Here is a 24,124-nt window from a genome sequence, read left to right as displayed (position 1 = left end):
TAACTAAGGAATCTATAACTAATGTTGCATAGATGAAATTCTCTAACAAAATACGCAATTATTAAATTGCTAATTCATTTTGAGTTTGCATGTAAACTTTATGGCTTTTGGAAGGTCTTAGGAATTTTCATCTATTTATTAAAGAATTTTCCTATAACAAGCATCTATTATCAAAATGGTTGAATGAATAAGCCTGATGACAAGAGATGGTCCTTCTCTCCTACAATTTGAGTTCTATTATGCTTAATAAGGTGGTCATGTGGAGATAGGACTTTGTAAAAGGAAGTATGAATGAGTAAACAAATTCAACATATATATGATGTTAAACAATTTTGTTGAATTCCTAAGACTTGTTTGAAATAAATATGTATTTTCAATGAGTCATTCTAGAAATGGGCCAGTTTTGAACTAGACCCTTTAAACATAATGATGGACCATATTTTGATTATCAAAAACCTATGAATTATATTAGCTCAAAAAATGAAGTATTAACAAATCTCAAGTTTATAGAAATGAAAGAATTCATAGATGTATATGTAGAGGTATTTGAAATGTAGTCAAGAAAATAAATTTCCTCTACACCCTTAAGCTTGTGGTGAATAAATAACTAATGATAAGTTTAAATTCTTTGAAATTATCATTTTGTAAAGTCAATGTTATTTGATTAGAGAATATTGTTAATTGTTGCTCATATATGATGTGAAAGAGATTCATAAAACTAATAGATTCAAACAACAAAATATACAACATACAATTTCAGAAAAGCTTGATGTTATAAGCTTTGTCTTGCAAAGTTCAAGCTCTGAAATTCCCCCACTATTTATCCTAAAAAATTTCATTCTTATTTATCCCATAATTCTTTGAGTAAATTTGGAGTTTTCTGCCTATATGCTCTAAGTTGTGTTATTAAGCTTCATAATCTATTTTATTGCTTAAATTGAATTTGTTCTATTCAACAATTTTCTTCTCTCTTTTATTAATAAGAAAGATATATTGCCTCACAATATCAAGTCATTGGTGTCATCCATTTTACAAGTGTGCAATGTTACTATTTTTGTAGTTTTGTGTAGATCTCTCACAAAACAATTATTCTATGGAAACTTTGGCTTTGGCTACAAGATCCTTTTGAAATTTTGTTTGGAAGAGATATTTTTCTTTAGTAGCATTGTTGTTACTTGCTTATTGTACATCTTTTAATGAAGTAAAACAACAAGTTCTTAATAGGTAAAAAACGAAAAAAGAAATACGACTCTCCCTACCAACGACTCTCTTGCCCAAGTGCGTTTGAACTCCCAGACCGCCCTTGCCTGACCCCCCCCCCCTTTGGATGCTCCTGTGGGGTTTGTTGCTTCTGGCATTGCCATTGCAGGTGGGTTGGAGGCCCCCGCGTTGATTGTTGATGCCCTCGCCTCTACAGATGTTGCTGGTGATCCTGCTGTGCGTGCTCCCAAATTCTTTTCCACTGGTCGAAACAAATTTGCTCGCGTGGCTTTCTTTGTGATCCATCCCTCCAAGGGGATCCGACCTCTGCCCTATGCCAAATCCTCCTCGGTGATCAGTTGTTTGTGGGCAAGACGGATAACATCCACTTCAACCAATGCTGCACCCTGGTGTGCATATTTGTTAGTTTTTGGCCTTGATCTTTTCTGGACCTTCATCGCTGGGTAAGTGACTCTTGGAAGCTTTTGGTCGCACATAGCATTGAGATTTTTCCTTGTGCCAAGGGTTTTTTTATTGCTTCCTTTACCTCCTCTCATGACCGGGACTTGATTTTGGGCTTGCTGTGGACCTGGCGGGACCACTATCTCTCTCCATTAAAACTTGGACAACTTCGTTTAACCCTCTTATTGAACCACTTAATGTGCATCCAGTTTTGGTCTACCTTCCTAATCTCCCCTTTCATTTCTGGGAGCATTCTTACTAGGAGGCCATTGGCAACTCTATTGGCCATTTCTTGAAGGTTGACAATGCTACCTCTTCTATGGTCTACTCCAATTTTTCTCGCATCCTAGTGGATACTGACATTTCTACACCTCTGCTTGGGGATGTGGTTTTAATGATTGGGGACAAGCCCTAGACCCAATCGTTGGACTTTGAGGGCCTCCCCTTTCAATGTTAGAGATGCTTCGCTACGAGTCATCTTGCTTCAGATTGTCTCCTGCCTCAACACAAAGATGCTGCTACCTAGTGGAAAGATGCTATTGTTGAACACCTGACAATCGATGCTTCAGACTCTAACTCTGTGGGCTCCTCTCAAGAGGATGACGCTCCATCTCGGGATGATTTTGTTGCTGATGCTTCAGAACCTCTCGCTTCTTCGGCTATTACATCCTCCGTCCCTGCAACTCCTTCTCCGAATATGAGCGTTGTTCTCCTCCGACTGTTTCTGCTCATGATTTTTTGCAGCATCCTGATGTTGTTTCATCTGTTGTTGTTGTTGCTGATCAACCTTTTGCGGGTCCCTCCTTGCCTGAATCTCCTTTTGTTGAGCTTAATGATAGCATTGTCTAGACTGTGATTTATCACAGATGAAAAGGGAAATCTTCTCCCACCCCCCAAAACCCTCTTGGTCATGGCTCGGGTGTTTCCCCCCATTCTTGAGTTGGGTTTTGGGTTGTTTCTGGTTTGACAAGGTCTTGTTTTCCTGTCTAGCCTTTTTTTTTGGGTTTTGTACCCTTGTAAGTTGTCTTTACCGCCTATGGGCTATTGTATTAAGGGTTAGCACCCTTGTTTTTTGTTTCTTCTTTAATAAAAAACAAGTTCTTAATAGGTAAATTGGAGATTAACAATTCCTAATAAAAATTGAGAACATCTTGAAAGCAAAAAGTAGAGCTTGGAGTATAATCATAACTAGTTTATCTCAAACTATTTTTCACCTCAAGTAATTATTTTTTAATATCTGAATTGAATACAAAATCCTTTGACCTTCCCTAGTGCACTTTGAACATGTAACTTCTCTATGAAATATAACACATTCATTATTTAGTTTAAACATGTTTCTCAGTGTTTTTTAAATATTATTAGAATCCTGCATATTTGAATGTGTAGATAAATTATCTTTTAGGATCTTTGAATTATGTTTAACTCATTGCTTATCTTTTACATAACTGAAGTTGTTGGAGTTCTAAACTCAATATCATTCCATATTTTCTCAAATATTAAGAATACATTGTTCATCTACTAAAGCTAACATATGAATCCTTATCTTTATGAGGAAATTTAGTCTATAGATGTCCCATATTTCTTGAGTCAAAGAACATCAATCCTACATATCTCATGAAGAGTTTTTGTTTTGACTACAACCAAAATGAGTGTCTCTTGACCATGCTTGAAAGAAATTTAAGGTAAACTAATCTTGAAAGGAGGATAATGCAAAACTTTTCAGATCTTCACAACAGTTACAAAAACCTAATAGAAATAAATATAAATAGTATGCATATCACAACACAATGATTTACATTAAAAAAACTCTTTTGGGAGAAAAACCCAACACTCCAAAGGTCACCCAATATATTATTAAAAAATCAACAATAGATTATAATATACTTGCAGAGCAAGCTTCTCACAAGAGTATCACTAATAGAGATCTAGAGGCAACTCAACAACAATCAAACTCTTAGAATATATCACAATACACAACCATAATGGAATACCCTCATAAAATAGGGTTCTCTGCTAAGACAAGCAAAGAGCACAAAATATCCACCATTAGATTAATGACCTAATGATAAATGGTCAAGATTTCAAATGATAAATTGTACATAAAATATGGCTTTTAGGAGTGCACTCATTTATCAACAATAGCCTTTTATTATTACAAGGTTGAGACACCATTTTCCCAACAATATTTTGATGTTTCAAAACACAATATTTTTATGCAAATCTGAGATTTTCTTGTTGGATAGCTACAATCTTGCCTAAGTGAATCATAAAACAAATTTTATGTCATATGACTTGTCTATGTAAATGCAAGGAGGTTTCCTTGTGTTGAGCAGAAACAAAAAATACATGGGACAATTTGCACTAATTGTGGAAATTGACCAGTGTGTTAACTTGGACAAAGCCAAAATGGTAGAATCTACCACAAGATCTCATGCCACCTTCAATTGAAAATGCTTGTATCCATCACCATATCATTGCATTTTGTACTAACTCAAAAGGAATTTTATCATTGATTTTGTACTTTCTCTTCAGAATGATTTAATTTCCAATAATAAAAGATAATAATGAATGGTGTTAATAAACAACTTTAAAGTTCATATTTTAAAGTGAAGGTACAAAATAATTGAATTCCGTTTAATTTATCATTTATATATATCAAAATATTGATACTTGATACTATTTTATAAAACATAATGATAATAGTCATATATATAGAACACCATGAAAACTTGTCACAATTTGTTTTATACTTCATCTTGGACAACTACTTTCTTGAGAACCAAAAAATAAGACTGTATCATTCTGAGTTGATCTTATAAACATTTACATCCATTGAAAACTTTGATGTATCCAGTCAAGCTAATGTCTTCATTATAAATCCCCGAAAGCTAACAGTAACATTCACAGGCGATTAAGTAAACAAATCTATAAAATATCTACTTCTACATGCCGATTATCTGCGATGGGCTTAAACCAAGGGGCATGACTCTGTTAAATCTCCCCATCCCATAATTCTTCGACAGTCTTGTAGGGGCTGGTTGTACTGTTGACAAATTGCTCTCCTTGCTGTATCTTTCTCTGTTCAAGCTTGCTAATCTTGTCATGGTCATCCGGAGTCAAAGACCAATCAAAGACTTGAAAATTTTCAGATATTCTGCCTGCGTTGTAGCTCTTAGGCAGCACACTCACTCCTTGCTCTAACCCCCACCTTAACATAACCTGCATTTGCACACCACCAATCTAAATTTCTAAGCAAAAATTCCAAAATAATCAAATATGAACAAATAAATACCTGAGCTCTAGTCTTTCCATGTTTTTGGGCAATCTCTTGAATAAGGGGATTATCTATCACCCTATTAGAGCCCCATGGAGTATTTGGAGATCCTAGGGGAGACCAAGCACTGACATGAATGTTATGCTTGTTGCAATAATCTCTCAACTTCTTTTGCTGCCAATGTGGATGCATCTCCACCTGTAATTCCATACCATGATCATCATATACTTAAAGCAATTCAATACAAGCAAATCACTAGACCAAGTAATGTTTGTGACTGAAGAGAAGGCTAGGTGAAATGAACTTGTAAAACTGAGGTGATAGAGAAGATAGCCCTTGAGCCAGATGAAGAGCAAGTTTCTAAAACAGAAAAATACACTTGTGCAACTATTTACCTGATCAACAGCAGGGGGGATCTTGGCATATTTCATCAAGTCTTCGACTTTTTTAGAGGAGAAGTTACTGACCCCAATGGCTTTGGTAAGCCCCATTTCCATGCACTGCTCCATTCCCTGCCAAGTGGACCTTATATCTAAAGGCAAAAAGTCTTCTTCTTTGATCGGTGTAAGTGGAATCTCTGTTCTCAGCTTGATAGGCCAGTGGATAAGAAATAGATCCACATACTCTTGTTGCAAATTCCTGGATATTAGAATCAATTTTTCATCAGATCTATAAAACAGAGAAAACAGAAGGTTGAATTTTTTGAAAGGAAAGCATACATTAAACTATCCTTGATTGCAGCAACAGGGTCATCATGTTCTGTATTCTTCAGTTTCGTGGTGACAAAAACATCTTCTCTGCTGACAAGCCGATTCTGAAAAGCTGAATTCAGAGCTTTCCCTAGTGCATGCTCTGAACCGTAAAGCCTTGCTGTGTCAAAATGTTTATAACCAACCTATATATAGAGAAAGAAAGAGAGAGAGCATTACAAAAAGAACCAACTTCAGATGATCATAATAGGTCAACTGGACTGCCCAAGTACATCATTCTTAGAATAGACCAAAAGAGAGCTCATACCCCATCTGTAGAGAACTGTGGAATATTTTGAGAATTAAAAGAGAAAAATGTAGAATTATACTTCAAGATAAAACAGAGCATAGCCTCTGTTCCAGACAGCCATATCTGGTAGAACTGATAAAACTGCTAATTAAGAAATTTTGTAGAATGAATATCAAAATAGGTAGATACCTGAAGAGCAGCAGTCACGGCTACTTTAATATCCTTCTCGTTCTGATTGACCGCTGCAGTCCCCAGCCCAATTAATGGAATCCGAGCTCCTGTATTCAGCACAGCAATTCTTCCTACAATTGCCATGATGTTCCCTGCAAGCATTCACACACCCATTTATTGTCTCTATCATACAAAATTTTATTTACTGTTTGGTTTGCATCCTTTGTAATTCAATTCACTGTGTAGCTCCAAATTTCATTACCTTTGCAGACTTCTTGGGAGAAAGCTGAGACGATGTAGAGAGAGAGGTCACAATGGAACTGCTGTGGAAAAGAAGAAAAAGATGGTTTTACAGAAATACTGACATGAAAAAGGAATTGCAGAAATTGCAGAGAGAATTGGGTGATAGTACGCAATGTATTGAATGGAGAAATTTGAAGTCATTTACCGTATTCGTCCATTCACAATAGATGAGACACATTCGAAGGTAAGGTAAGATTCTAAAGTATAGGGTTGAACGAGCCAACTTTCACGTGGTGTATTTATTTTTAGTGTAGAATATTTGAATTTTCCATTATTTTGGGAAGTCTATTAGTAGCTGTTATAGTTAATTTGGTATATCAAATTTTTATTATTTTAAAAAAAATAAAAAATGAATTAATTGTGATAGTTCATATCAAGATATGACAAAAAGTTATTATATGAAATAAATGACATACTTCAAAAAATTAAAAATTAAAAATTGATAAAAAACGATCAAATTAATCTCAACCATCAGCTTAGTACTGTGTAAGGTACAGTTCTTCAGCTGCCTACAGGTCACCCAATAACACTGTTCCATATTTTAAAAGCATTCTTAACCGGCTCAAATTTTAAATGAAGACTAGGGGAAAGGATCCAGTAGTTGTGCACCCTAACTTCGCGCTTCTCAAAATCCTACTTGGAAATTTCAAATCACTCCGATTTTTTTACAGCAGCTTACTTGGCAAGTCCCCTGCTTATAACAAAGGTTTCAGGGCCACATCATCAAATATGATGCCACATCAGCATGCTTTTTGCCAAGGTGTCCAAAACAACCCCCCAAAAAGTGAGACCAATAGGAGTGCAAAAGAGACCCCAATAGTTGAGCAGTTGATATGGCATCACCTGATTGGTTACTTTTTACAATATTAGTACATTTCTTAACAACTATTGGTACATTTCCTAACAACTTTGGTACATTTCCTAACAAAAATTGATATTTTTTGTTTCAAATAATAGGTTTTATTTGTTCAATTTTTGGAACAAAAGGTATCAACAACCCTCACAACAATTGGTATCAACTACTGGGTCCTTTCCCCTAGGTTATGCTTAAAATTTTTAAGGGTTTTTAAACAATATGATAATGCTTTAAGAAAAAGTCATGTCTTCTTTATAAAGCTTGTGAGATTCCTCTTTGAAAAATACTATTATTTTTATTAATATTTGATTTTGTATTTAGTTTATTTAATTTTAATTTTTAATTTAGATTTAAGTTTAATTTTTATTTTAATTATTTATATTTTTTATGAAATTATATATTATAACTGAAGGTTATTAGAATTAATCTAATTTATAATTATTGGTATTATTTAAATTTTAATTATTATAAAATAATTATATTTTTATTTTTATTTTTATTTATATAATAAAATAAATTTTAAATCTAAAATCTAAATCACAAGTTATAATGCGAGAGAGAAACTAGTTTTTGATTAGTTGTTTCAAGTCAACAATCTAAGGATAGCATGTGTCCTTGAGGAGTTATGCTTGGGGTAGCATTTCATTTGATTAAGGGTATCTAATACACCTTTGAGACCTCTCTCTCTCTCTCTCTCTCATATCTATTTCTATATCTCTCCTTTCTATTCATATCTCTCCCTCTTACATTCCTCTACTCTCTCTATTTCACTCCCTCCCTATCCCTCTATCTATTTATACATATTTATCTTCCTCTCCATTTTTCTCTCCATCTCTTTCTCTCTAACTCTATACACACATTCCCTATTCTCCCTCTTCATCTCTACCCCTCTCTCCTCTCTATGCCTCTCTCTATTACTTGTCTCTGCCACCCACCTCTCTCTCTCTCTCTCTCTCTCTCTATATATATATATATATATATATATATATATATCTCTCCCTATCAATCCCTCTCTATCTCATTATATCTCCATCTATTTGTATCACTCCCTCACTCCCTCTATCTATTGATCTATCTTTCCTCCTCTCTATCACTCCTCTCTCTATCTCCTATCTATATCTTTTGCTACCTCAATTTTCCCGTCTCTCTATATCTTTCCCTATCCCTCTCTATCTCTCTATTTTGTCCGCCCCCCTCTCTCTCCTCCCATATATCTCCATCTCTCTCTCTTTCTCTTCCTAGGTATCTATATCTCTCCCTCTATGTCCCTCCATTTCTCTCTCCCTCTCTCCATCGCTATGTGTCTCTCTGTCTCCTTCTCTTTGTTTATCTCTCTCCCTCTCCCCCTCTATATCTCATAATATCTCTATCTCTTCATCACTTTATCTCACCATCTATCTATCTCTATCTCTCCCTCTCCCTCTTCCTGCCTATCTCGTTATCCCTTCCTCTATCTCCCTCTCCCTCTTCCACTCTATCTTCATCTCTAGCCATATCTTCCTCTCTTACCCTATATCTCTAGAAATGTCTCACTTTCTTTGTCCATCTCTCTCTCTCTCTCTCTCTCTCTCTCTCTCTCTCTCTCTCTCTCTCTCTCTCTCTCTCTCTCTCTTGTTGACATGTATCTAGGTCGGATCCCTAGCGAGGGCTGACCTAGTCTTGGAATTGCTAATTGGCCTTTTGGCCTTAGCAATTCTCCATAAAATGCGCAGCTTATATGTTTAATACAAAGGTATTGGTCTGGCCCTAAATAAGTAACTTGTAATTAAGTAGGACTAACCCTATTCTTGGCGTCAAATCAGTAAGGCCGACTTGAGGTCTTTTAGGTAGTCTTACCTCATATATATTGAATTGTCTTGTAGTCTTTCACACACAATGAATATATGAAATTCGCAATAAGCGAACTTGCGCTTGGGGGTGATGATAAGACCTTATCGTCTGTGGTTGGGAAGGCAATAATATGATGTTTGCCTGCGGTGAACAAGCACAACCCATAAATTCAACATGGTATCAAAGCTACGGCTTTCCTAAATTGCAGATTTAGTCAGATGTGGCCTGAGATAGTTGTAGTTGCAGTGTGACAATCTTAATGTTCACTTGGCAATCACCGTATAGTCAAGGGTAAATCACATTTCGAGCTTAGTGATCATAGTCACAAGGTACTCATAGTCGCTGTGGATTGCATTTGCATTATCTGCATGGTGGTTGTGGCTTCGCAGCCCCGTGTTCGTTGCAGAGTATTCACGAAGTATTCGCAATGGACATTGGGGTATATCCAAATCATCGCGGGATCATCGCAGTGACCGTGTTAGTGATGTTCGTGGTGTATTCACATTTGCATCCGCAGTGTGCTCACATTATCGCATAGTCATGATCGCATTTCAAGTTTTGTATTCGCCATGTTCAAAATGAATCGCAGAAGTGTATGCATTGTTTGTGACCATTGGCAGCCGCATTCGCAGTGTGATTGCTAGACATTGCAGTCACCATATTCACCTAGAGGCGTAAATGCAGGGAGGAAGCCGCTATTCCTCACTGCTTGGTATATTTGCCTTGTTTTGCACGATCATGGTGCTGAAGATATTCGCAGGGAGCCGTGTTCACAGTGTGAGCCATGGATGGTTATAGTTGCGCAGTAGGGAGGTGTCCACGGACATGTTTATAATCCGCATTGTGATCACCATGAGAATATTCGCATTTTTATCACTGAGCTGATCATTTAATCGCGACAAGGTGGAAGATCGAACCAGATTTGGGTCGTGATGGAGTTATTGTGTTTGCCAAGAGTCGTGGAGGCATCAAGGTCGCAGTGGTGATCATAGTAGGCGTATTCACACATGGAGACCGCATCTACCATAAGGTGATATCAATAATCACAGTGCATCGAGGGGGCGTATGGAGACTCATCTCGATACACTGAGATCGCAGAAGGTGGTGACCATAGGTTACTCACGGTGATCTCATTGATCGTAGGGTGTATCCGTGTATGATCACAGGGGTATGTCCACAGTATTTGCTTCGTCATAGTCATTCAAAATTGGAAGGATGGTCGCTGCAACAATGCTCGCCGAGAGCCATATTCACGGTGTTTGTATGCGCAATAGCCCCTAAAGGAGTTCGTTGTATTCGCATTTGAATGGGTCGCAATATAAGAAATTGGCAATCGCAGAATATGATCACAATACATGGTCGACATTCTTGATCATTTGTCGATTACAATGAAAGCGTTTGGTGGCTTGGCATGTTGACGCCACCAAGATGGAGATAGACGATGAAAAATGGCGAGGGCCGAAGGCCACACAACCATCTTCTCTAGATACTTCAGTATGGCTGGAAGCTCCGATATGGAGTAGAACGTTGGTAGAAGACCAACCTAGAAAGAGATAAGTATTCATATGGTTGAATAAATTTTGTTAAATCATGTATGATTTTAGTATTGACATTTCAGCTTCATGTTTTGAGGTAATTCTCAGGGTCAAGGGGTGTAGGCTATTCAGAAAGTTCATCGTCATGCACATTGTTTGACCATCAAAAACTTTGGTTGTTATGCCAACATTTTGAGCATCATCACTAAGCTGAAGGTAGATGGCAAGATCCAAAGGCCGCTCAGCCACTAGAGATTCATGAAACAACTTAAGGACGCGGGTAAAAGAGAAGTTTTATATATGCTTGTATCATGTTCATGCTATTATTAATCATGTTTGATTCTAATTGTGATGTCAATAAGTCTTAAACTATTATGCTTCAGAGGGAGCTTGGAATAGGCATGAGAGCCTATACAAGTTATCAGCTCATTTCCTTACTTAAAGAGATGACTGACGATATGTCATTATGCTATGGATCCCTTCGTAGAAAGTAAAAGTAAAGGAAAAGGAAATTTAGCATTCTTCTGATTTATGAAAATCCGATGATTGTTTTCTCTAATAGGATTCTTATATTATGTATCTCATTTCAAGGATTAAGAGGGAGTCCTACGTACCCTACAATCCTCAGTAAATTCTAGATGGAAGAATTGACAATATTCGGTAAGCTTAGGATTTTGTAAGAATTAGCAGCAGAATTTGAAATGAAGGAACTAGGTCTAATGCATTTCCTTCTAGGATTAGAAGTATGACAAAGATCTAACTAAATCAATTAATTTTTTGAAAAGATTTAGAATGATGGATTGCAAATCTATGACTACTCCTATGGAAACTAACTTGAAAGGTTGAGTATGTTTGCGGCTAACTCTGATTTGGCAGATCCATTTGAGTACAGATAGTTGATTGGATCCTTGATGTATCTAGTTAACACCAGACCTGACACCTATTATGCAGTGAGTGCTCTCAGCCAATGTCCATTCTTCGCTTGTGTGCAAGAATGGAAGGTTCCATTCTATGCTTGTGTGCTAGATGGAAAATTGTAATTATGTAAAGACCCACTTGTGTATTACACTTTCTATGCTTGTGTGCTAGAACCATCCTATGCTTGTGTGCTAGGTGGAAGATGTAATTCTACACTTGTGTGCTAGATGGAACTCTAAAGGTTCTAATTATGTATTCATTTTCTTCCCTAGTTAAGAGGGAGTGTTGTTTGTAACTAGGCTAAGAAAAAAGGGGGATTCAGATTGCCTAAGGCAACATCCGAATCCCTAAAGGACTGGGCCCTTTTGCCAAAGGGTAACGTGTAGAGCTGGACCCTTCACGCTAAAGAAGATAGCGTGTTCCTAAATAGGGCCAGCCCTATAATGAACACGCCACACTCAAATCAAATTGGCACCAAAATATATATTTAAATAAGCTGACTTAAAAGGGTATATGCACCATATAAATAAAGGCTATTTGGCAAATTTAAACACAATCATTCATTCATGCTCTTAGCGAAATTCATTTGCCTCTTGGTGTGCAAAAATAATCAGTGAACTTGGCGAATTTATCCAAGGAAGATATAGCAAATTTTGGTGCTCCTTATTGCACTGAGAGACTCATTCTTGCAGACCTGAAGCAAACTTGAAAGTGCAGATTCAGTTGTAATGAAAGAGCAGACCTGGTGAATATAGAAGTGCAGACCTGGTGTATTAAAAGGGGCAGATCTGATTCATTCAAGTGTGCAGTTTGGGAGGTTTTCCCAGGGTAATTGAGTTGGTCTCTTGTGCACTTGTTTTCTTTCTTTCGTTTACTTGCTTATCATTTACTTAATGTTAATCTGAAATTAAATACTGAAAGTCTGATTGCTGGTCTGAGACACTAAAATTTATTCCAACCTGAGAGACATTTGCAAGGCACTGTTGGTTATGGGCTGAAGTATTCACTCAATACTGTCATCACCTTGGAAGATTACTCTAATTCGGATTGGGTAGGAAGTGTCACAGTCAGGAAGAGCACTTCAAGCATTTTGTTTCAGTTTGGGATCCACAGTGATCTCTTGGGCCTGCAAAAAACAGTACTCAGTTGCATTGAGTACTGCTGAAGCTGAGTATATTGCAGCAAGTATTGCCACTAGAGAAGCAGTGTCGCTTCATAAACTTCTTGCTGATTTGTTTGGACAACCTTGGGAACCCACAGTCATTCATTGTGACAATCAGAGTTGTATGAAGATGTATGTCAATCCAGTGTTTTATGATAGGTCAAAGCATGTGGAGACTCATTCAAGATATGGTACACATCAACACAGATGAACAGGCCTCTTGTTAGAGTAAAGTTTGAATATTTCAGAGATACTCTTGGTGTTGTGGAAAACACAGCTTTGGTTGAGAGGGAGTATCAATCCCAGTGATACATTTAGCTGTATCTTCCACCTCTGCGGGCAATGCAAGGTGGTGTTGTATTCTTCTCTAAAGAGAAGATTGAGGTGAAAATCCTCTTCCACCCTCTGTGGGCAATGCAAGGTGGAGCCATCCTCTGCGGGCAATGGAAGATGGTAGTTATCCTTCTCAGAGAGAAGGTTGAAAGATCTCTTCCACACTCTGCGAGCAATTCAAGGTGGATCCATCCTCTGCGGGCAATGCAAGATGGATATCATGGAAGAAGTTCATGATGTGTATTTATATATTTGTATGTATACTCATTTTTTGCAGGTGTGCATAGTAATATTTTCGATCCATCCTTTGCGAGCAATGCAAGATGGATAGCATGGAAGAAGTCCATGATGTATTTTTCTGATTCAGGTATGCTTGATGAATATCATAGATGTGGATTACATGATGCATATCATTTCATGATGTAGAACGCCATTTAGTTTTCATGGGAGCAGCCATGATGTGACTTGCTTATTTGGAAGTATCCTCCCTAGCTAATGGTGCAGAGACACCTAAGCACACAAGCATACCAGGAGGTCAAAAGTCATAATATGAACAATTTATTGTATTTGAGTCATTCATAATGTATTAAGGTTATTTGAGTCAATTGAATCATAATATGTAAGGCTAAATGAGCCATTTTGTCCAAAGACATCATATTTGGTCCATATTGAAGTTTTAAAAAGTGTCCATGTAAGGGTTAGAGTCATTTATGTCAAAAATACAAAAATTGTAAAAATTGCAAAGTTGCAATATTGCCAAAAAGTGCAACAAAAGTGTAAAAAATGAAATCCATTGGTTATGAGGTGGTTGGAGTAGTTAGAAAGGAGTTGGAAATGGTTTATAAAACCATGTTTGGTGGAAATCAAGAAGGGAGATCAGTTTGGAGGGGATTTGACAAAGATTATCCATCAAACCCTCAAACTGTCATGAGGTTTTAAGGAATCTATGACTGTCATAGATCCATGGAGGATCACATTTGATGTAATTTTTATATGTAGATTTTATTTAATGATAGATTGATGAAATATCTTTCAGATGAATCCTTTCTTGTGCATTTTTGTGGAGTATTTGGCAAGATATGTTTTTTTTTTAATGATTGTCAAAACCTTGTTAAGGGTTACCCAGTTTTGGAAAAATGATCATAACTTTTGATTAAACCGTTGGATCTGGCTGAAATTTTGAAATAACTTGTGTAACTGAGTAATATAAACTCTGACCGAAGCGATTTTCTTTATGAGAAATATGTAAAATGTTATGGATGACTGTTTGTTACAGTTCACGGTGAAAATCAGATTGGTGAAGGCAGCAACAACCCGATTGTAGCATTTGGTGTGCTCACATGAGGGATAATATTGAAGAAAGGATATATGTGTTGGAAAGGTCTCTGAATCTTCTTTCCAGTGATTTTTGTCTTACTTTATTTGGTTAAGAATTGAATATTTTGTGATCATTTTGGTGAAAACAGTTGTTAAGGGATGAAACCCTAAACTAGGGTATTCCATGGCAATAAAGAATTTGTTCTCTCATGTTATGGTGAATGCTACGATCTGAAATATTGAATGAAGGTTTTTAAGGATGTAATATAACCTTTTGAATTGGTTTGAAGTTGAGAAGAGTGATTTATCTTTTTATATGTCTCTTGATTCAAGTTTAAAGTTTACCCTTGAATGAAGGTTTTATGGTTTGTGATAGATGCTCTGCATCAAATTGGTATCAGATCTAAAAGAGCTTGAGTGTGTGGGTAGAGCACCGAAGGAGGAAATCCACACTAGGACCTAGCCATGAAGGATTTGTTATTTGGTTTTTGTTGATGAGTTTTTGGTTGCAAGGTGCTTGTCCATCTAGCTGCAAGAAGGCAGACAAGGAAGGTTTGTCAAGGGCCAAAGGGATGGTCCAGGGCCATGGGATGGTCCATTGGTTGCCAAAAGACTAGGGAGAGAGGCAAAGAGGAGAACTCCTAGGTGAGGCATAGAGGTTGTTGGTGATGTGATGCAGCATGGAGAGGTGGACTTATGGTTGGTAAAAGCACTTGGATGGCAACCACTACAAACTCCATTGGTAGGAGTCACAAAGAGATTGTTTGAGAAGGAAGCAGCAGCATAAAGAGGCATAAAGAGGTAAAGATGAAGACAAAGGTGAAAGTTTCACTCAAAAATTTTCTTGCAGGTCATTGTACCCACGTTTCCAAGGGACTTGGAAACTTTTCAAGGTTGGGAGTATGGTGCAGAGACATCTAAGCACACAAGCATACCAGGAGGTCAAAAGTCATAATATGAACAATTTATTGTATTTGAGTCATTCATAATGTATTAAGGTTATTTGAGTCAATTGAATCATAATATGTAAGGCTAAATGAGCCATTTTGTCCAAAGACATCATATTTGGTCCATATTGAAGTTTTAAAAAGTGTCCATGTAAGGGTTAGAGTCATTTATGTCAAAAATACAAAAATTGTAAAAATTGCAAAGTTGCAATATTGCCAAAAAGTGCAACAAAAGTGTAAAAAATGAAATCCATTGGTTATGAGGTGGTTGGAGTAGTTAGAAAGGAGTTGGAAATGGTTTATAAAACCATGTTTGGTGGAAATCAAGAAGGGAGATCAGTTTGGAGGGGATTTGACAAAGATTATCCATCAAACCCTCAAACTGTCATGAAGTTTTAAGGAATCTATGACTGTCATAGATCCATGGAGGATCACATTTGATGTAATTTTTATATGTAGATGTTATTTAATGATAGATTGATGAAATATATTTCAGATGAATCCTTTCTTGTGCATTTTTGTGGAGTATTTGGCAAGATATGTTTGTTTTTTCAATGATTGTCAAAACCCTGCCAAGGGTTACCCGGTTTTGGAAAAATGATCATAACTTTTGATTAAACCGTTGGATCTGGCTGAAATTTTGAGATAACTTGTGTAACTGAGTAATATAAATTCTGACCGAAGCGATTTTCTTTATGAGAAATATGTAAAATGTTATGGATGACTGTTTGTTACAGTTCACGGTGAAAAGCAGATTGGTGAAGGCAACAACAACCCGGTTGTAGCATTTGGTGTGGTCACATGAGGGATAATATTGAAGAAAGGATATATGTGTTGGAAAGGTCTCTAAATATTCTTTCCAGTGATTTTTGTCTTACTTTATTTGGTTAAGAATTGAATATTTTGTGATCATTTTGGTGAAAACAGTTGTTAAGGGATGAAACCCTAAACTAGGGTATTCCATGGCAATAAAGAATTTGTTCTCTCATGTTATGGTGAATGCTATGATTTGAAATATTGAATGAAGGTTTTTAAGGATGTAATATAACCTTTTGAATTGGTTTGAAGTTGAGAAGAGTGATTTATCTTTTTATATGTCTCTTGATTCAAGTTTAAAGTTTACCCTTGAATGAAGGTTTTATGGTTTGTGATAGATGCTCTGCATCAGCTAAGAGAGAGTGTTGACATGTAGCTAGGTCGGATCCCTAGCGAGGGCCGACCTAGTCTTGGAATTGCTAATTGGCCTTTCGGCCTTAGCAATTCTCCATAAAATGCACAACTTATATGTTTAATACAAAGGTATTGGTCTAGCCCTAAATAAGTAACTCGTAATTAAATAGGACTGACCCTATTCTTGGCGTCAAATCAGTAAGGCCGACTTGAGGTCTTTTAGGTAGTCTTACCTCATATATTGAATTGTCTTGTAGTCTTTCACACACAATGAATATATGAAATTCGCAGTAAGCGAACTTGTGCTTGGGGGTGACGATAAGACCTTATCGTCTATGGTTGGGAAGGCAACAATCTGATGTTTGCCTGCGGTGAACAAGCATAGCCCGGAAATTCAACAATTCTTCCCCTATCTCACCTTTCTATCCATATCTCTACATCTCTCTCCCTATTGCAAACATAAGATGAGCCTATTGGTGATGGAAACTAATTATCTTCTCAATTTAGACATTTAGTTTTTGTGTCATGTTTGGATCCATATAAGTGAATGCATAGTTGGTTGAAGCTATCACTTCTCTATTGAGACCTTTAATGAAATCTATACTAGGACTTCTAAAATGGCAGCTAAGATATCATTAGTGTCGAAGAAGCAATCTTTACTCAATCTAGCTTTTGTTGATCTCCACAAGGCTGACCTTATACTATAATTCACCACCAAAGTGAATGAACAACTCCATTTTCAAGTTTTTAAGCACCACAGAGAGCCTAGAGAGGAGAGAGGACGTGAAATAAATGATGATTATATAGCTAAGAAATGAGAAATAACTAGCAAACAATAATGAGAGACAAAAACCCTCTTGAACTAAACCAAAACCAAATGTCTGGTAAGTGTCACTCCAACATAGGAAGGTGGAATGATTATAGCAACATCAAGATTAAATGTGTTATGGGTCCAATATCTTACTAAGGTGTTGATAGTAAGATGTGACAATTAAAGATGTTCAACTACCTATTATACCAGGAATTTCATTCAAAGTGATGTTTATTCTGTGATTAATAGAGCATATTTTCTATATAAATAGAATAATTACCATAGAATTATCCTTAATTATTATTTTGTTATTGTTACATGATTCTAACAATAAGAAACCAAGCAAAACGTCATCAACTTCTACTTCATTCTAAGATCAATTCCCTCAAATTATCATAAAAGCAAACTTTTTCTAAGATTTCCATGAGTAAACTCCAATCGATCCATCATATGAATTTCTAATATAAACCTTAATTATCGTTTTTTTTTCAAATTTGTATTGGAAATGGAATGAATGCTTTTATGTCTAGTGTTGAATGCTTTTATTTAAGAGGAGGTCACTCGTTAAATATTATAAAACATTCCTCTTCAGAGTCCACACACATGCCCAAGTCCAAAAATATTGCCCCCAGCAGACTCCAATCCTTTCCTCTTCTTGGAATCTATTTATAAATCATTGTGGAAGCATTCCCCTGCTAGATTCCAAGCAAAAGAGATGGATCAATGGATTATTTTCTGACTGTAAAAGTGATTCTTCTGGCAAACTAAAAGTTGTAGGATGTGGTCGTTTAGTTTTTAGTAGTACTCACATGAAATATTTGAAGTTGTGAATCACCTCACAGTGGTATTAAGGGATCTTCCAGACCCAATACCGAACATAAAAGGTCCTCCCCAAAAACAAAAAGGTCTAAGCCACTATACCTACAATTTCAGGAAACTGAAACTGTAGAGAGTATTTATATGCAAAGATTTTTTTTAAAATGGAAGCTTTAGCACACCTGATTATAGTTTAATACATCTTAATGTAGAATCCAAAGCAGCTATGGTTCCCACAGGCTCCCCATGAAAATAAATGACAGATTTCCTGAAATTCTCCCACACATCAACTATTTATGGACTGCAATCCCACCTTATTGCTGCTGCTACTGGAATGAGCTGCAAGGGTGGTGATTGCAAACAACATTCCTTTATGTTTGTCTGTACAGTAAATGGCGGCCAACAATGAATCAGATCTACTTCACTCGATATGCATTTACTGCCAAAACAATTATCCAACCCAGGTGCAATGAATTAGATATAAATTCAGTGTAAAGATATCTTAGATTTTATCTTTGAATGCATTACTTTTTTAGCTTTTTTCTGACGCAATTTTCCGGATCGAATATGGTTTTGCAGCTTTTTTTTAAGCAGTCCGAAAATGATTTCAAATATTCACCCCCAAAATGATCTGGACATTACAAAACCGATCTAGAATAGATTTCTCTCCATTTACTGAGTGGCTGAAAATTTGACATTGATAGACAGTAATTCCTGAACACGATGATATTATAAAGAAACTACCTAGAATATTTAAAAGGCTGCTCACGAGAAAAACAAAAGGCAGGATATATTTTGGTAATTGTTTGGATAGAGATTTGAAATGTCAAAAGATTTGTACCAATTGAATGTGAAGAGTATCTTTATTTGGGAATTTAGAATATAGATTTCTCATATTTCTCGAGTTAAATACACCTCCCATGAAGAGAGTGTGACTTGACTATAACCAAAATGGGTACCTCCTGAACACATAGAGTAACATTCTATTCTTTAAAAACACAACATTTTTATGCAAATGTGACGTCTTTTTCTTGTTGCATAGCTGCAATCTCACCTAAGTTAAGTATAAAACAAATTTTATGTCATATGAAGAAAAGACTTGTATTTGTAAATGCAAATGCAAGGAAGTTTCTTTGTGTTGAGCAGAAACAAAAAAAAAAATATGAGGCAATTTTCATGCATTATTGAAATTAATCAATGTGTTATCTTGAATGAAACCAAAATGGTACAATCTAGCACACAATTACATATCATTTTCAATTGAAAAGTAAAGTTCAGTTCTGCACTAAGTCAAAAGTAAAGTTCCATAGAAAATTTTGAGAAGTGTATGTATTTTATGTAAATCTATCTATTATTTTATCATGGATTCTGTACTCTCTTATTTGAAACAATTTAGTTTCCAATAATAAAGGATGATAATGGATGGTGCAAGTAAACAACTTTAAAGTTCATACTTTAAGATAAAGATACAAAATAATTGCGTTCAGTTTGCACAAATAGATGAGAAGGATAAATTAGTATAAAAATGTTAAAACTATCATCATTGTATATATATCAAAATACTAATACAATACTATTTTATGAAAAAAATAAATGAACATCAAAAACTTATCGAATATTTATTGATATTTTTAATCGAAAATAGTCATATATAGACCACCATGAAACCTTGCCACAATTTATTTTAAACTTCATCTTAGACTGCTGCTTTCTTGAGAACCAGAAACAGACATTGTATCATTCTGAGTTCACCTTATAAAAATTTGACCCATTAAAAACTTTGATGTACTCAGTCAAGCTAATGCCTTCATTATAAATCCCCGAAAGCTAACAGTAACACTCACAGGTGATTAAGTAAACAAATCTATAAAATATCAACTTCTAAGTGCCAAATTATCTGTGGTGGGCTTAAACCAAGGGGCATGACTCTGTTAAATCTCCCCATCCCATAATTCTTCGAGAGTCTTGTATGGGCTGGTTGTACTGTTGACAAATAGCTCTCCCTGCTGTATCTTTTTCTGTTCAAGCTTGCTAATCTTGTCATGATCATCGGAAGTCAAAGACCAATCAAAGACTTGAAAATTTTCAGCTATTCTGCCTGCGTTGTAGCTCTTAGGCAGCACACTCACTCCTTGCTCTAAACCCCACCTTAACATAACCTGCATTTGCACACTACCAATCTAAGTTTCTAATTCATGTCCAAGAAAAAATTCCAAAATAATCGAATATGAACAAATAAATACCTGAGCTCTAGTCTTTTCATGCTTTTGGGCAATTTCTTGAAAAAGGGGATTATCCATCACTGCATTAGAACCCCATGGAGTATTTGGAGCTCCTAGAGGAGACCACGCACTCACATGAATGTTATGCTTGCTGCAATAATCTCTCAACTTCTTTTGGTGCCAATGTGGATGCATCTCCACCTGTAGTTCCATACCATAATCATCACACACTTTATGCAATTCAGTACAATCAAATTACTAGACCAAGTAACGTTTGTGACTCAAGAGAAGGCTAGGTGAAATGAACTAGAAATGAGCAGTCAAATAGGTAGATAGGCTACTCTGGACTTGTAAACCTGAGATGATTGAGAAGCTCCCAAGCAGGGATTTGGTGAGAAAATGGGATTCTATCAATGTGATATCAACATAATAGTCACTTATACAAGCTGATTATCTTCAACTCTATAAATAGAGACATGATGAACTATACAGCAAGAGGAACATCTACAAAACTTTGTAGCAAAGAGAAATTGTAGGTAAAAAGAATCTATTCAACTTTGCTGCACTATCCAATATCTTTATATAAGTTAATAGAGAAGAAAACTTTGTTATGAAATCATTAACAAAATAATATAATAGTGAATATGTTGTAAACACTTGATAATAATATGTCACTTAAAAATGGACAAAGAGAAATTGTAGGTAAAAAGAATCTATTCAACTTTGCTGCACTATCCAATATCTCTATATAAGTTAATAGAGAAGAAAACTTTGTTATGAAATCATTAACAAAATAATATAATAGTGAATATGTTGTAAACACTTGATAATAATATGTCACTTAAAAATGGACAATCTCTTGATCTATTTCAAATGTACTTTCAATAATCTTCAATAAAATCATAATATTTCAGATGATGATAATAATTAATTTATACCTTCTAGGGGAAGAGCACTAGTAGCCATTATAGTTCAAATAAACGAACACTACTTGCACACCCAACCTTCCAATTATTAATTTTAACGAAACCAAACAAAAAAACACTAAAAGTTAATTAATAAATTTCACATTTACCAACGGCTGCTCATTTTTTAGCATTTTTGGATAATAATTGGCTCATTTGTGCACCTTTATTGGTATTCATAGCACACGACTACTAGGGCATTTGTGTGTAAGTATTGGCAATTTTGAGTGCACAGTTATTGGGGCATCTTTAAGCAGGTATCGGGTGACACTTTGAAATGTGTACTTTTTGATCCTTGTGCACATAATGGATCCCACAACATTCATCATTACTACCCAGAAGCTAAAGCAATAGCTATAAGCAATTAAGTCGCATGCAGAGACAACAAATAGCTATTGGTATGCTTCCCCTATATATTTCATACTTAAGCCTTGGATATCACCCAATCTTATTTGAATACTTAAGTATAATTCTTAAGACGACCTAAATATCTATATATGATTATAATAATGATTATGTAACTTATTTAAGAATTAAAGTTGTCACAAGACAAACAACCAAATACACACTAGAGGAAGCGTACCGGTAGTGGTTATAACTAACTTTGTACACCCACATATCCTAATAGTACATCGGATTTATACGATTTTTTTTTGTTGTCTCCGTATGCAACTTAACTGCTTATAGCTAAGCATCTGGCTTCTGGGCAGTAATGACGCATGTTGTGTGATCAGTTATGTGCAAATGTGTCAAACAATACACGTTCCAAAGTGTCACCGGATAGCTTCTCAAAGATGTTCCAATAACCATCCACTCAAAATTGCCAGTACTTGTGGACAAATGTTCTAGTAGTTGTGCACAAATGCCCCAGTAGTGGTGCACAAATAGATCAATTTTGGATCAAAAGAGCTAAAAAGTGATCTGCTATTGGTACATGTGAAATTTATTAATGAACTTTTCATTATCATTTTTCTAGTTCTTTAAAATTAGTAATTGAAAAGTTGAGTGCACAAGAAATAATTGATTATTAATATGCGATCCACTACTAATGCTCTTCCCCTATAAAATTAGCAGACTACTCATAACCCTACTCATAACCCAATAACATAACAGCCTAGATATTTGTCTCTGAACAGTGGGTGAGAATTTCATTAAAGACGCTGGGAACATGTTAAAAACAACGATCAGATGAAAAACGACCCTCTAAAACAGAAAAATACATTTGTGCAAACTCCTTACCTGATCAACAGCAGGGGGAATCTTGGCATGTTTCAGCAAGTCTTCGATTTTCTTACAGGAAAAGTTACTAACCCCAATGGCTTTGGTAAGCCCCATCTCCATACACTGCTCCATTCCCTGCCAAGTTGATTTTATGTCTAATGGCAAAAAGTCCTCTTCTTTGAGTGGGGTAAGTGGTATCTCTGTTCTCAGCTTGATAGGCCAGTGGATAAGGAATAGATCCACATACTCTAGTTGCAAATTGCTGAATATTACAAACATTTTTCAATAAGGAGGTCTACATAACAGAGAAAACAGAAGACTGGATTTTTGAAAAGGAAATCATACATTAAACTGTCCTTGATTGCAGCAACAGGGTCGTCATGTTCTGTATTCCTCAGTTTAGTGGTGACAAAAACATCTTCTCTGCTGACAAGCCCACTCTGAAAAGCTGAATTCAGAGCTTTCCCTAGTGCATGCTCTGATCCGTAAACCCTTGCTGTGTCAAAATGTCTATAACCAACCTATATTGAGAGCATTAAAAAAGTAACACAACTTCAGATAAATCATAATAGGTAAATCGTACTGCCCAAGTACATCATTCCTAGAATAGACCAAAGGAGAATATATAACCCATGTGTAGTAAAATGTAGAAAATCTTGACAAGTTAAAAGAAAAATCTCTTCCCACAACTTTGAATTACAGATCAAGATAGAACAGAGCATATATTTTTTCCCAGACAGCCATATCTGGTAGAATTGATAAAAGATAGAATACCTGAAGAGCAGCAATCACGGCTGCTTTAATATCCTCCTCGTTGGTGTTCATTGATGCAGTCCCCAGCCCAATTATTGGAATTTGGGCTCCTGTATTAAGCTCAGCACTTCCCCCTACAATTGCCATGATGTAATTACCTGCAAACATTCACACACCCATTTATTGTTTCTATCATACGAGATCTTATTTACTGTTTGGTTTGCATCCTTCGTGATTCAATTCTCCAAATTTTATTACCTTTGCAGGGTTTTTGGGAGAAAACTGAAACGATGTAGACACAGAGGCTACAATGGAAAAGATGGTTTTTGTAGTACCTAATACTGACAGGAGAGAAGATATAATTTTAAATGGAAAATTGGGTGACAGTACGCAATCTATTGAATGGAGAAATCTAAAGTCATTTACTGTATCGTCTAGAAGATAGGCTAGGGTTGAACGAGCATGTCGCTGCCGAGTTTGAGGACTCCATACGGTAAATCAACGACGTATAATGCACGATGCAACACATCCAAAGTTTACGCGTAGTTTTGCTGTCGGCTAACTGCTTTTAGCCGCCTAGGAGAAAAGAAAAGTATTATTCCAAGCGCCCTCCAATGTGGACCAACCTCTTCCTTCCATCACGCTTAAACATTTTGACCAAAAAATATCTTTTTCATAATAGCATTTGTATCAAAAGGAGGTACAATGATTATGTCAATAGTGAGGTATACATTAAATAATATATTGTAAGGTATAAATCAAAGGAATAGTGATAATAATTTATTATATGTCATAGTAAACATAAATCAATAGTTGAGATTCTCCTAGATCTTTAGCTTTTTTACAATATAAGAAAATA

General features: G+C 35.9%; 2 protein-coding genes across 3 annotated transcripts; both read right to left on the bottom strand.

The window, feature by feature from the left end:
- Window positions 1-4,372: 4,372 nt before the first annotated feature.
- Window positions 4,373-6,553, bottom strand: LOC131035520 (NADPH-dependent aldo-keto reductase, chloroplastic). 2 transcript variants are annotated; one of them, XM_059217062.1, is made up of 6 exons: window positions 6,369-6,553; window positions 6,125-6,258; window positions 5,656-5,831; window positions 5,332-5,575; window positions 5,069-5,134; window positions 4,373-4,881 (listed from the first exon to the last, which is right to left on the bottom strand). In XM_059217062.1, exons 2-6 carry the CDS (start codon window positions 6,248-6,250, stop codon window positions 4,654-4,656), a joined length of 840 nt encoding a protein of 279 aa, XP_059073045.1. In that variant the 5' UTR covers window positions 6,251-6,258; window positions 6,369-6,553; the 3' UTR covers window positions 4,373-4,653. The 2 variants fall into 2 exon arrangements, with proteins under 2 accessions (XP_059073045.1, XP_059073044.1); XM_059217061.1 differs by having other exon boundaries at window positions 4,955-5,134; window positions 6,369-6,550.
- A 13,145-nt stretch (window positions 6,554-19,698) lies between these two features.
- Window positions 19,699-23,754, bottom strand: LOC131035548 (non-functional NADPH-dependent codeinone reductase 2). The gene is made up of 6 exons (XM_057967262.2): window positions 23,601-23,754; window positions 23,287-23,423; window positions 22,858-23,033; window positions 22,531-22,774; window positions 20,348-20,527; window positions 19,699-20,263 (listed from the first exon to the last, which is right to left on the bottom strand). The coding sequence occupies exons 2-6, from the start codon at window positions 23,410-23,412 to the stop codon at window positions 20,036-20,038; spliced, it is 954 nt and encodes a 317-aa protein (XP_057823245.2). The 5' UTR covers window positions 23,413-23,423; window positions 23,601-23,754; the 3' UTR covers window positions 19,699-20,035.
- Window positions 23,755-24,124: the final 370 nt, after the last annotated feature.

This window comes from Cryptomeria japonica, chromosome 3, assembly GCF_030272615.1.
Source record: "Cryptomeria japonica chromosome 3, Sugi_1.0, whole genome shotgun sequence".
Taxonomy (NCBI): Eukaryota; Viridiplantae; Streptophyta; class Pinopsida; order Cupressales; family Cupressaceae; genus Cryptomeria; species Cryptomeria japonica.
Note: the sequence above shows the minus strand (reverse complement) of the source record. Positions and strands in the feature narration are given on the sequence as shown.

Bases quoted from the DNA above. Each gene is read 5' to 3' on its own strand.
- LOC131035520 (XM_059217061.1), bottom strand. From the start codon at position 6,250: ATGGCAATTGTAGGAAGAATTGCTGTGCTGAATACAGGAGCTCGGATT. The intron at 5,135-5,331 runs GTAAATAGTTGC...ATGGAATTACAG, and splicing joins TCCCCCCTGCTGTTGATCAG to GTGGAGATGCATCCACATTG. The intron at 4,882-4,954 runs GTATTTATTTGT...GTGCAAATGCAG, and splicing joins ATGGAAAGACTAGAGCTCAG to GTTATGTTAAGGTGGGGGTT.
- LOC131035548 (XM_057967262.2), bottom strand. From the start codon at position 23,412: ATGGCAATTGTAGGGGGAAGTGCTGAGCTTAATACAGGAGCCCAAATT. The intron at 23,034-23,286 runs GTATTCTATCTT...CTCTCAATATAG, and splicing joins CCGTGATTGCTGCTCTTCAG to GTTGGTTATAGACATTTTGA. The intron at 20,264-20,347 runs GTATTTATTTGT...GTGCAAATGCAG, and splicing joins ATGAAAAGACTAGAGCTCAG to GTTATGTTAAGGTGGGGTTT.